Source organism: Podarcis filfolensis (genome assembly GCF_964270895.1).
Source record: "Podarcis filfolensis genome assembly, chromosome: 11".
In the NCBI taxonomy this organism is placed as follows: Eukaryota; Metazoa; Chordata; class Lepidosauria; order Squamata; family Lacertidae; genus Podarcis; species Podarcis filfolensis.
The window spans coordinates 28,278,500-28,292,835 of NC_139613.1; the positions used below are offsets into that span (position 1 = coordinate 28,278,500).

Sequence of the window (14,336 nt, forward strand, 5' to 3'; positions counted from 1 at the left end):
CTACCACTAGTATGAAAACAGCTGTTAATGATCCCATACAACCTGCTACTCAGGAGCCATTTGATATTGAGCAGGGCAGAGATGTGCCTCTTTGGAGATATGGGAGATGGATGCACAAAAGCAAAAATGTGAAAAGCTAAGAAGTGACAATTAAAATAGAAAACCTTGCAGCCTTAGAGATTCAACAGCTTGTGTAGAACCATCTCTGAGAAAGAGTCTATATAAGCAGTAAAGTCCAACAGCACTGATGAGAATCTTTTAGACTCCTTCTCCCTATCCCTCTGAGTTATGTTGCTTCCCCAAGTGCAAAGAAATTTGCCTGTCGGCATAATCAGAAAGCACAAAGATGCTGACAAACCACCCTCACAAATCTACCTTCAATAGCTCATCTTCTGCGGCCTCTGGAAATTTCTCATGGAGCGAGTTCTTCAGAACTTTGGCTATATATCTCATTCCATAACTACATGCAAAAAAAAGATGAAAAAGGAAAATAATGGAAAGATACTTAGGATGAAAAATAACTAATTCAAGTTAACAAAAAAACAAAACAAAACAATACATTTTGCTTTAGAACCAACTAAACAAGGTGACACAAAAGAAAATTTACATCATGAGTGCTTATTAGATATAAAGTATGCCAGTTTGATGATGGAGAGAGAATACTCCCCTCTGCTGGTGAAGTGTCCTTATGAATCAAAGCATATATTTAAACTAGTATTTTGCAAAAATGAGAGATGGCTTTTAAAAACAACTTGCTTATGGCTTTTCACTTACGGCATTAAGTTCAGAGAGGAGAATATGGAAGCAAGGACGTTATCAGTTACTGCTCTGAGGCTCTGAATTGAGGACTCCAGTCGATTCACTACTTCCGGATGTGCCAGTGCTTGTTCTGTTGTTACATCATAAGGTAATTTGCTGGGGAAATAGAGAGGAGATGCCATACACAGCAAGAGAATCATGTTTTGAATAGTACACCCCCCAAAAAAGTTACAATAAAATAATTTTATATGTCTAATTATTGAATTTGTTCAGCTAGTTTTAATTACTTGCTCAGTTGAGAACTTTGGTCAAGCAGTGAATTATAAACCTGTAACAAATAATTCAAGGTGGGAAGGAAATCATATTATTAGGGCCTTCTCGGTAGTGGCGCCTGCCCTGTGGAATGCCCTCCCATCAAGGAAATAAACAACTACCTGACTTTTAGAAGATATCTGAAGGCAGCCCCGTTTAGGGAAGTTTTTAATGTTTGATGTTTTATTCTGTTTTTAATGTTCTGTTGAAAGCCACCCAGAGTGGCTGGGGAAGCCCAGCCAGATGGGCGTGGTAGAAATAATAAATTTATTATTATTATTATTAGCCCCACTCATGTTCTCCCCTCTCTCTTTGTCTCTCATACATAGGGAGAACAGGGAACTATCTTCCATGTGATCAAGGTAATTTCTGAATTAGGCTCCAAAGTGAAAAAAATCCCCTAGAGCAACATTAATACAGCACAAATAGCTAAGACTGGGAAACAGTAAATCAACATGTTACAGGATTGCTATTGAATAAGTATTTGAGTTACTTATACAACTTTACTTACATCTTTCATCTGAAGATCATACGATTTGTTTTAACACTTCATATTCATTTTAATGTCTACTGATTAATCATTTCATTGTCCTAAAGGAGTTCTATGGTTAAAAAGCATTGGACATTCTTCATAAATAAATACAGTTTATTCATGTTGCACACTTACCTGGCCTCTCCAGTTTGCATTTCTAATTGGTTCACCCATGCCTTGTAGACCTCCACGGGACTTGTGTTGATGACTAGAGATTTATCATCCATGATGTCTTTCACCACTGGTGCCAACAGCTGACGTAGAGTATTCTGCCCTCGAGCACCGCGATTAAAGCTAACAACCATTTTGATGACTGTAGGATTTCCCGTGACAATGTCTTGAATCTGGTCTACTTTGGAACTGCAGTAAAAATAACCAGCACTCACATTACAGTTTAAGATTTAAAACCTCTGTCTGCGATTTTTGAATGGGCACAGTGAAGCACAATGGCTCATTCCATTTTGTCCATTCACTAATAACTGTTCAAGAACAAACATGCTCACAGAATTTGGCAACAAACAATTCTGTTCAATGTAAAGATAACTAAAATGAAGGATGGTTTTGATACAGAAGTACAGAATATGGCTTGCATATAAACCATTACTGATATGATTTACGGTTTGATCCTTTAAATTCTGCTTCAGTTAATATGATGCAAACACCCTATGTTTGGCAATTCTGCCTTCGATGGAAAACCCGCTATATGCACAAGAGACAACAGAAGGGAATTTAACAGTTTACAATTTTGTTTAAACAGGCAAGACATAGATGTCTTATGATTAAAAAATGGAGATAAAATGTAGGGCCACTGTGTCCTTTAATATACGCACTTTATTTCTTCTTCTAGAGCAGTTTTAAACAGCTTCAGAAGCAAGTATTCTTCTCGCTGATTAGAAGCATAGTTGTACAAAGTAAAGATAACTGTATCCATAAACTTGGTGGATTTATTCTGGGGCATCTGGAAGATCAGCTTTGCCAGGTAAGTTGGATTAGTCTATGGAAGAAATATTAGAATGACTGAAAAACATATTAATCAAAATGGTGAAGTTTTCCACTGCCTGCTTTATTAGCACTGAGTCCTCAGTGCACTTTCATTTGTATCAACACTAATCCAAGCTTGCCAATGACTGAAAGCGCCATGGTAGAAAATGGTAAGTACTACACCACTTCCTAGTATCAAGTTTATTACTCTTGAAAACTATGGCACAGCTCAAACCCTCTGGTTATCTACACAGGCCAGCCATCTGACAGCTTTTTTAAAAGATAGCATGACTATAAATAAAGTTTCTCATTGTGGTTTCAACAATGGCTGCGAAGTGAATGAGTGAATAGCCTTCAGGGCAGCAGGAAGGAAGAGATAAGGTAAGGTTGTTGACGCAGGCCTCTATATAAAGTGAAACACTTTATTAAAGCTAAGCAATATAACTGTATGGATAAACTCATTTAGGAATCCTATTTGCCACCCTACTTTTGTCTTTCTACTGAAGAGCCAATAACCAACAGCTTCTGAATAATCTACATTGCAACAATATATGTTACAAGTGAACAGGAACGCAGGAAATTTGTTCAATCTCTCCTGCTTTCTAATTTGTCTGGTCTCGCCTCCGTTCTCCTCTCCTCTGCATGGTCTCTGCCCTAAAATGGCTGCTGCTGACCATCAAAGCACAAACAAGTAAGAAAGTAAGGAAGTGGGCAAACTCTGGATGTATGGATATCAGAATCTGTGGTGTGCATAGAAAGGTTTGGATAAATGAATTTTTGCATGAGTGGGTAGATAGTGGGACCTACGTGTATATGCTTGAAGTCAGAATGTGATATTTACCAAAGGTTCTCCCCGCCCCCATGATGAAAGTGGGAATTCATTATTCAAACAGACATGTATTATGAAACTACTTAACATGAATCCTCAACCACCACACAGCTCACCTGTAGAAGGTAAAACAAGTGTTGATAGGCCTCCAGCTTTTTCCGCCTCTCTTTGCTCAAGCCTTTGATTCCCTGCTTATCTCCAGACACCATCTCTTCTGCCTGATTTTTGCTTTTTTTGTTCAGCTTCTTGCTGTGCGATACAACATCCTGGAAAAACAAACAAATGCAGAACTCAATTGTTAAGGCAAAGTAAAGCTGCAGTTCTGTAAGTAACCTAGAAAGAATACCAACATTAGAAGTAGAACGTGGGCAACTGCAGTCTGTTACAACCAAATAAAACAGATGTAAAAAGGCTAAATATTAATTAAGTTAGCAAGAAAAAGGTGCATACCATAGTTTTGAATGTCAAAAAATGAAATCTAAGCAACAGGCAGAGGGTCAATGGATGAAGCCCAGCTAGACAGTTGTCACACAGTTGTCACACAGATTCAACCACTTATTAGTTCCATGTAGCAGGAGCAATAATCCCTTAAACTATTGTAATTGTAATTGTAATTGTGATACGGAAGGGGGGGCATGTCTTCTTCACCTTCTTCTTCGCTACAATATATCGATTTATTTCCAATTGTCAATGTCAAAAGGGACTAAAATCTATAAAATTCACAGAAAATCAACGTACCAATTTGCTCAATTTCTCTAGGACCCCATCACACCTCCCCTGTCCTCCATAATCCCTCAAGCAAGGTGTCAAGACCCTAATCCTGTCAAATCACTCTGCCAAGCCTTTCCTCCAGGAAATGCCAGTACATGGACCATTGTCTTCTCATCAGGATGTGCTTATCTGCGCATATCTCCAGCTCTGCATATTCCCCCCTCCCTCCTCCATATGTTAATCCTGTGTAACCCAACCTCTTCTTAATGTATTCATGATGTAATCTGTGTAACCCAACCTCTCTTTAATGTATTCATGATGTAACTGGGATGTATTTTGCACTGTATTCTGGGACATGGAGGGAAGTTTCAAAAGTTTATGTCACCCCTTTCTCGCTGTTCAATCTCGCCTTGAACCTGTTGCGCAATAAACGTGGATCTTCTGCAGCTTGCTCCTGTCTCCGGCTGAGCTCAATTTTCCTCCGCAGGGACCCGCGGACTTAGTCCGACGAGCTGGGTGGCAGAGCAGCCTCGCACCCAGATTTTTACCGTAACAAATTGTAATTGTAATTGTAATGGAAGGTACTTTAAGGAGCTAGATTAAAAAGTTTGGCTTGATTTAGAAGATAAAAACTTTAGGCTATGTAAACCTTACTGGCTTAAAATGCATCTAGGGTCATTCTTTTTCTCAGTTCAGATTGAAGCTGGTTCAAGGGGAAATGCAGTATTTCATCAGAAATGACAGGGTAGATAGGGATTGTGACTAATGTTGTGTGAACATTGCCTCCCAACAAGTGTGTGTGTATAGGAAAGCTGCAATTATTCATTTAAGAAAACACAAAGATCTTAGATAAATTTATTTTGGTACTCTTTCAGTTATCAAGCAGCTGAGCTACCAAAGTAAGGAAATGGGATAGGACTCTCCAAAAGACCCCTTGGCTGGGAACTCACAACCACTGTCACCCGTTTAACCAACCTGCAGAGTTATTCTGTTTTTAACCAGCAATCCTATCTTGATATCCATCAGGTTCAGATCTTTCTCCAGCTGTTGACTAGATCGGATATTTGTGACCACCTCCTCTCTTAACCTTGTTACTTCTAGCTCTTCTTGGAAGTCTAAATCACTCTGATCCATGAGATAAGCAAATTTGCGAAGGACATTCAAAGGAGGATTTTCAGAACCAGCTGCAAGTTAAGTAAACAAATCATAATTTAAGCTCAGGAACTTTAGACATTTCATTCTAATCAAAATTCCTCAAACCAGTTGCAACATGTGTGCTGGTGTTTGTTAGGCATTTATCTGCCCACTCAATTTATGGCCAAAAAATATTATCCAGCACTTACTCAGTGTCCTGTAGTCTTCCCTAGCTTTGTTTGCTTTAAGGAAGGCTTGGATTTTCACAATTTCTTCATTCTGAAAGAGACACAGATTATGCATTTATGGACATCATCACACAGGAAACAGTCAGGCTGTAATAATTGTATATAATGCAAACTCAAGCATGCTTTTTATCTCTTTTCCTCTGGCACCGAAGCCATGCCATGGTAGGGGGCAAATGTCTGATCTATTATAAATTTGTTTTTGTCCAGTCAAACTGAGGGCAGCAGGACCCAGAGGATCTACCCAGTACAGAATATGGGGGAAGGTGGGGAACCTTACATGATCTTTGAAATATTGCATCCGTTTCCTGTATGTTCTTCTTGCTAACCACATTTTGACCCACGATTGAATCTGAAAGTCAAAGAAGAATGAACCAATAGGTAAAATATTTATTTAGTTTTTATTTATTCAATTCATATTCCACCCTCCTCCTGAAGGAGCACAGGGCAGCAAACACAGCAATAATAACACTGCTTTTAATAAAAACATTAAAAAACAGTAACCATTAAAAACATTTTTTAAAAATCAATTGCAGTTGCAATAAAACAATGAACAACTTTTTAAAAATTCTGTTTTTGAAAACTTCTATGTTTAAAAACAATTTATTCACAAACTACACGATGGCATTCTGGTCTTTTGTATAATGCATATAGATTGGAGCTCATACAGTACATATCACACCTGAAGTTAAAAACTAAACATAACACTTATCCACTGAAAGTTCTCCATATTAAGATGGGGCAAATTCCTCTGTTTCAGTTCATCAGCCTACAATCCCAGAGTGACATGGACAGACACTGGCTCTTTCAAGTGATAATTTCAGGGTTCTTCTTGACTATACAATTATGCACATTCCTAAATATCTCTACAACAAGAAGCAATCAGATAACTGCTATTACTTAGCCTTCAAGAACTAGGTCTGCAGACACCATAAATCATGGTTTTTTCTGTTACACCTAACCTTTGCCATTTCACCAAGCTTCTCAAGGTTCACGTGCTTGATTAAGGTGCACATGCTGAGCACCAGCTTTCAGAAACAGACATAGTTTGCGTATAACACTAAGCTAAGCTATGGCTTAGCATGAAAGAGCAAATGTGTACGAACATTATACTGATAATGCAGCTCCCCTGGTTTTGCCTGGGGCTAAGATGTGGTTTGACTTTCTGTCAAAACCTGGGTTTGTGGTTTGTCTCCCCCAGACAAATCATAAGTGATCAATCAAGAGCAAACCTTGGCAACTCCTGATTGTTTATCTGGAGCAAGACAAACCACAAACCTTGATCTGGATGTAATGTAAAGTATTAACTATAGTTTTGTGCTGTGTAACAGGACTGAGGAAGGAGTGCTCCGATCTCAATTTTTGCTCTAGGAATCCACACATATATTTGTTCATGCTAAGCCATGGTTTAGCTTATCATTATGTGGGAATCAGGTCAATGACCAAATACCATAAAATAGCTACTGGTCCACAAAAGCAGCCCCTTTCAGAGAAAAATAATTGTGCCTAAACCAGGAAGATAATAAAAATCAAGACACATAGTATATGAAGTTAGCACTGGTGGTCTCCAAATAGAGGAATACAATTTTTTTTGAATAATTTTTAGTAGTTTTCCAATTTACCCAATAACAACCCAATTATAACAATATCAATTAATATAGGAATACTTACCTTGATAACAGAAGCAACATTTCTTTGCAACATTTGAAGTCTTTCAGAGTAGGTTTTCCTTTGCTTATAACCTTTCCAGGATGCCTATTTATTTGGATTAAAAACAACAACAAAGGAACAGATTATTAGGACTAAGAACAATTCTAGATATTATTTTATCTTGAAAATCCTTTGGAGCATTTTCTAGAAGAAAAGAACGATGACATTTTTAAAGAAACACCACCATTTTTTTTAGTTCATTCCTCTTTGATTAGTCAACAAACTTCTCAATAGACATCTCAGCCCTCGTTTAAGGCTTCCTATTCTGTGGCTCATGCTCAAATTCAGAATAGACAAAAACTATTCTACTGTAACTTCAAGGTTTTGAAATGAAAACATAGAGGAGATGAGTGGAAATTGCCTTTTTCAACAAACAGTGATCTGTTTATGCAAACTGTGGCTATGACGTAACTAATTTTACTTGTGGTTCCAAATCCCATCATTTGAAAGTGGTCTGTTGAAAATGTTTGCAAAAGACAGCACTATATATCACCTGTACAGTAATAACCATTATTAATCTGCTGCACAAGACGCAGGATTAAAAAATGTCAGGTTGGAACACAGAGGTCTATCTGGGTCCAGGCAGATGACTGTTAGGCTGACTGGGATAGGGGCACTACAACCAGCAGCTAGCCAGCCATAAACAGAGAACTATATTATCATCCTAGGCTATACTAGTGCAAGATTTGTCTAATCTCACTATTGGGTTGTTCAGTTAACAGCCAGAAGCAGCCATGGAGCTTCACTAGATGATCATACCTGTAACTTTATCACTGATGGCTCCTGGTTTTGGAGATACGCCTTTCTTTCCTTATATTTTTTCCTGACAAGGAATCCCCTTGCTTTAGCTTGTAGCTGAATGATCAAGTCCTCATTTGCAAACCACAGCTGTTCTCTGTTGTAATCAGATGTAATTTGGGCAACAATATTCTAAGGAAAGAAAAAGATGCCAGATATCAGGCATAACTTAAGAAGCCAAGCAAAAGCCAAACAGTTTGTGCAGCTAATTGAAATTCCAATTTCCATTTGAGCCCAATGACCACCCTTACACTGTTTTCCTCCCATTGAGTTTTAATATTTGTTCTATAATTCATGTTGCTACACTGTGAACTGGTACAAGGGCTTCATAAAAACTGCATCCATCAAGTGAATTCCACAAGGGTTATTATACTAGGATGTTCTTATCTTTAAAATGCTGCCAGATTGATTAGCAATTCACTGTGCAACTCCCTGCAAAATGTCTCTTTCATAATTTTCTTCTTTGTAGTTCAGAACATTTGGCCGGGATAACATTAAAAAAAATGCCTAGCTGAGACCAGACTTACAGTCTATGGTTCTCAGGGCAATCTTTGCTTAGTTCAGAAGATATTAATCCTTTCAGGGCATAATGAAACATACCATAATAATATATTTTGCAGAAAAAAGCCCATATGTGACATCAGGTGTGTGGTAGATAAAGTCATAGCTAGGGCAAAAAGGGGGTCAGTTGATTGATGGCGCCTTTAAAAAGCTTTTGCAAGGTGCTTTGAAGCCCTGTGTAACAGCTGGTTGTTGGGGCTTTAAAGTGCAGTGCAGAATTTTCTGCAAGCAGCAAGGATCAGCTTGTTTGTTTGTGCTGAAAGAGAGTCTTGCAAAGCTGAAGCCGAGACAATCCGCTGGCATCAGCATTCTACTGAAATCAATTATGCTTCCGGAACTTCCTAATGCTGCCATGGGCTGCTGCAAGAAGTGGCTCATATTTGAGCACTTTAAGAACAAACAGCTTTCTAAGGAAAGAGAAAAGTGCTCATTTTCAAACGCAGCGTCTTTTATATCTTTTCTTTCAAAAGGAAGCAATTTTCATTCGAAGCACCAGAGGAAGCACTGAGAATACAAACTGCTTCCTCTGCAGAAAAAAGAATGTTTCATTTTTAGATGCATCTTTCCCCCTGCAGAGACTTCAAAGAAGCTTTTTGTAACCAATCAGCTGTTATCAAATGACTCTGACAGGTGTCAACCACCTGACATCATTCTGACATCATGCAATTTGGTCAAATTTGGGCTGCTGGGGGCAGGGGGAGAAGAGATAAGCCCTAAACAATGAGCCTTGGAAATATTTGATGCATTGGTTTTGTGATCTGAACCAAGACAAAATGAATTTATAGTGCATCTTTGAACTCCCCATCTGTAATAGGTTTTAAAATAAATATTTAAGAAAATTAAATGTGGAATGCTAAATATGCAGAAGACATTACTACCTTGAAAATTATTTGCAACTCTTAACATGCATAATTAAGGCTAAATATAAAGAAACAGATATTCCAGAGTGGTTCAGGTCTGAGAAATAGCACTGCAACCTTTCCATTTAAAATGAAAGGTTATCTTCTTTGCCACTGAGTTTCATGCCTTGCTCCATTGCCATCTTAACTATATTCTTGATGCCCAGCAGTGTCTTCCTCATCATTCTTTATCATTTTATGTGCATGCTGCCTATTGATAGTTAAAGCCATGCTCAAAGCAACTTCATTTTACACTCTCCTCAAAAAAATCCAAAATTAACACAGAAACGAATCACAGCAATTATTTTGTTCTACCTGAATCTCTTCACCAGTCAGCCAAGATGTTTTGGGTACAATTCCTTCAGGTGGTACACAAGTTCCCTTTCCAGTTTCCACATTATAGTAATAATCATAGATGCCTTGCATTAAGAATTTGATCCATGGGCCTTCATCAGGATCTGAAAGAATTTAAAGACAACAATTTTATTGTTTAGACATTGCCAAAATAACATAAATGTGCTTCCACCCTCCCATTTCTAATCCTTCAGCACCAATACAAATGCAGACTTGTGGTTGCAAGGAGAAAAAGGACATGGTGCTGAGACAAGGATCCAACCTTCATGTAACCTTCACTCTACTCTTGGGGCTTTTAGAACACCACAACCTCACTTCAATTATAAATATTTGAATGATCTAGAGCAGTGGTTCCTAGTCCTCAGACCCTAGGGGGTCCACTGGACCATTCACATAACAAAAAACTACCAGAGAGATACCAAAATTTTCAAAATAGGGGGTCCATGGTTTTGCTTTTGAAAAACAGGGGGCCTGCAGTACTTGGCTAATTGGGAATCACTGGTCTAGGGAAACTGACTTCCTCAGAAGGTGGTGGACTCTCCTTCATTTGAGGTTTTTAAGCAGAGTTTGGGTGGTCATCTGTCATGGATGCTTTAGTTGAGATTGCTGCATTGCAGGGGGTTCGACTAGATGACTAGTTCCTTCCCTGGCACCTCCTCCCTAGACCTTAATTAGGTCAGCTTACTCTATAACAGTTTAGGGTTAAATTGCACATGAACAAACACAATGTGAAGGCTGCTTAAAACCATCCCTACTGCAGCCTCCACAATGAAAGCTCTGCAACCATATTGATTGGCCAAGTAGAAGAGACTGCTGCCTCTGCAGCTACCATAAACCTACATTGCATTCGCAAAGGCTCCAAAGCCACTTAGGGCATTGAACCCAAAACGACTCATGCCCCAAATACCTGAAAGAACACCTCCTTCTCTACAGACCCTCTCAGGTGCTAAGATCTGGCCTGGGTGCTGGTGGCCTAGGAGAGATCATTCTTTATGGCACCCACTCTAAGTTGTGAAACTCCCTCTACGCAGAGATACATCTGGCAACTTCATTACTTTATACAGTTTTTGGTGAATGCCAAAGATTCACCTCTTTAGCCTGGCCTTTGATAATGGAGATGTATTTCTTCAGGACCAACCCTACTTTTTGTTATTACATTTTTTAAATTTTAAGTTTTTGAACTGTTTTAAACTGTATTTTAAAGTGTTGTACCTGCCCTGGGACTTTAGAGTGAAAGGCAGGTGACAAATTAAGATTTCTACTACTACTACTACTACTAAAAATAATATATCATGTTGATTCAGAGGACTCTCAGTAGCTTCGCACCCAGATTACTCCACCCAGATTACTGAACAGACCAATACCAGCTCAGCTTCAGCAATGCTGCAGCGACAAGTGTTTGAGACTATACATTCACTAGGGAACTAGTAGACTTAACAGAGGCAACAGAGCCACTTCAAGAGTTCTGAAGCTTTGATTCACAACCTCCTAAGTCTGCTTTAAACAGAGAACTGTCCAGATGTGAGGTGCATCATTAGAAGAGGTAGCTAGCAGGACCATATTTACCCATAGTACCAACAGAGGCCTACAAAACATTTTCTTTGTGGTTGGGGGTGGGGAGAGGGATAATAACACTGCAATATGTAGGTTTCTTTTTTTATTAAGCTTTAATCATTCAGTACCAGAAGGGAATAGGCATGAAGTAGCCAACACTATGTGATTTGAATAATGAGGAAAGAAGAGGCAGGTCTCTCTACCCTGGTGCAAAACAAAATGAAACTTTTGTCTCACAGCTGCTGCTTACATCTTTATTGGATGTCACACCTCATGCACACTTTGAGAGAAACAGATTGGAAGTAAAGGCTGGTAGAAAACAGAAGTTAATTAGTGGCAGGAGCCTTGTACCAGATGTTCGTCATAGGAAGCAAACTAGTTAGTCATTGAGAGAAACAGGATGCTGCCATGAGTGAGTCATTGGTTTGACCCAATAATATAGTTCGTATGCTTTTAAACAATCAGATCTATGCCTCTGTTGTGGAGGGTCATCATGTTTTTATAGTTTTCATATGGTGCACATGCACAAAGCCACAGTCATAAGCAATGCTATTCGGTTGAATCTGGGCAGGAACACACAGTTATAGAACTACAAAATGCAGGTATTCTGGAATGCCAAGCCTTCTCCAGAGGCAGCTTGTCAGAAGAAACTCAGCAGCAACTTCTGAGGCAGCAGGAAGTTCTGTGGAGGACTGCTCTCGTTTGCAACAGAGATCAGAATTGTGAAAGCACAACTGCTTCAAGCTCAGCTCCTTCTGTGTTTAATTAGCAATTGACATTCCCCCAACTAAAACATCTAAGAAGACCTTTGTCAGAGTATTTCAAGTACTGCTAATCAAATCATTTCTTTCAAGGGCAAGCAAGAACAAGACATATCTAAAATGGTTCTTAACTGGCATATGTTAAGACTAGCAATGCTTTTAACAATAGGAGTAGACAAGCAGCTTGTGAAAAATGCAAAACATTTATAAAAACTTCATATTTAATTAGGTCCAATTTGTTGTGCTGGATGTGACGGGTTACGGTATTACCTTTGGTTTTTAGATTCTTGGCTTCCAACAGACTGTTGTAGTATGTTTCCGCACACTCTGGGACAGCTCTTAAATTGAAGTTAGGAGGCTGCAGGATGGTGACTATCTGTGCAGAATCACCATTTTCTATACAATGGTTTATCATTGTTGTCCCAATGGCCACTAAAGGACAGAATAAAGTGAAAGGTTATCAATTATGCATTTCCAGCAATCCACACATTATGGGCCCTTAAGCAGATTTGTGGCATAGGGTGAAACCACCGTTTTCTAGTCCAGTTCATGGTAACTGACAAAGGAAACTCATAGATTGGGGATTCATCTCATGCACAGGACATATGCTTTACATCAGATTGTCATGGGGAAAATAATCTGAACAATCCAACAATAATCTGAATGTGGGAGATATTGATGACTCTGACTTTATTAAACATTTGCACAGCCATTCAAGGGTCAATTAAAGATTGCTGAAATTTAATGAAAATAGGAATGCTTGGAGAGGAAGTTGCGTGCTACAATGAAATGTCCTTAAAAGAGATATCTGATTTTGACATATTTCAGAGTGGCTGGGAAATCCAAAGAATGCAATTGGTTATGCGAGTCATGTATTGCTTAATTTTTGAGAGAGTGATTTTTTTTTTTTGAGAGGAATGATTTTTTTGTTAAGTGGGAGATGGGCTTATGTGTTACACTGCCACCGGGGGAGGAAAGCCTTCAAGAAACTAAGCAGAGTTAAGCTACCATGTTCCGAGAAGTGGCTTATTTCAACTCCATCAGTGTATAGATATAGAAACAGATATAGATATCAGTGGTAAACTTGCTTTGGGTTCAGAGGCTTCACTGAGTTTGGAGACTTATCCCCCAGAAGCTGTGCTTGGTGTCAGGTCTAAGCCTCGGAATATGTTACAAATAACTAAGTATCTGAACACATCCAGAGTGCTTTTTCCCATAACCAGCCTGGAATGTGATCAGAGCAGGGACACAACATCATACAAGCCTTGAGATATACAGTGGTACCTCAGGTTAAGTACTTAATTTGTTCCGGAGGTCCGTACTTAACCTGAAACTGTTCTTAACCTGAAGCACCACTTTAGCTAATGGGGCCTCCTGCTGCTGCCGTGCCGCCGGACCCGATTTCTGTTCTCATCCTGAAGCAAAGTTCTTAACCTGAAGCACTATTTCTTGGTTAGCGGAGTCTGTAACCTGATGCGTATGTAACCTGAAGCGTATGTAACCTGAGGTACCACTGTATATTTAATGTTCTTATAAATGAATAATACTTCTGAAAGTATCATATGCATGCTTTTTATTATTTTAACCCCCCCAACTGCCCATCCTCTTCCATACTGCCTTTAATAGTTAATCTTGAACTTCAGAGTCTCTTAATTCACAGAAGAACTTGGTTCCAGTGCAGATGCAGAACTGCTCAAGGCTGGGCATGGCAAGTTTTAAGCAAGAGTGGCATAGCAGCTAGAGTTCCAGACTAGGACTGGGAAGACATGGGAACAAATCCTCACTCAGCTGGAGAAATAAAGACCCACATATGCCATCTTGAGCTCAGAGAAGGAAAGCCCTTTTAAGTAGTGATCTTTCCAAGTCTGCATCTGCATTATTTTCAGATGTTTTAAGTGTTCTATTTTTTGTGCATTTGCTGCCCTGGGTTCAGTTGGGAGGAAGGGTGGGATATACCGTATTTTTCGCCCCATAGGGCGCACTGGCCCATAGGGCGCACCTTGTTTTTTTTGGGGGGGGAATAAAGAAAAAAATTTTTTCCTTTATTTCCCCCCAAAACCAGGTCAGGGAATCCAAACCAGGTCGGGGAACAGTGGGATGGCGGTGCTGCGCCTCCCCGCTGTCCCCTGAGCTTGTGGGGCTGCCCGATATCTGCATGAAGCCCGGAGAGCTTCCTGAAGCCTGGAGAGCGAGAGA

General features: G+C 39.3%; 1 protein-coding gene across 4 annotated transcripts in view; it reads right to left on the reverse strand.

Moving 5' to 3' along the window:
- Positions 1-14,336, reverse strand: part of IQGAP2 (IQ motif containing GTPase activating protein 2) — a 130,189-nt gene that overhangs the window by 14,300 nt on the left and 101,553 nt on the right. For all 4 annotated transcript variants that reach the window (XM_083577344.1, XM_083577343.1, XM_083577346.1 and 1 more), the window contains 12 exons: positions 12,411-12,572; positions 9,787-9,929; positions 7,973-8,143; positions 7,175-7,258; positions 5,784-5,855; positions 5,468-5,537; positions 5,100-5,308; positions 3,530-3,679; positions 2,434-2,597; positions 1,739-1,963; positions 775-915; positions 376-460 (listed from right to left, as the gene is read on the reverse strand). In XM_083577344.1, the coding sequence (XP_083433470.1) occupies positions 376-460; positions 775-915; positions 1,739-1,963; positions 2,434-2,597; positions 3,530-3,679; positions 5,100-5,308; positions 5,468-5,537; positions 5,784-5,855; positions 7,175-7,258; positions 7,973-8,143; positions 9,787-9,929; positions 12,411-12,572 (1,676 nt within the window). The remainder of the gene's footprint in view (positions 1-375; positions 461-774; positions 916-1,738; positions 1,964-2,433; positions 2,598-3,529; positions 3,680-5,099; positions 5,309-5,467; positions 5,538-5,783; positions 5,856-7,174; positions 7,259-7,972; positions 8,144-9,786; positions 9,930-12,410; positions 12,573-14,336) is intronic.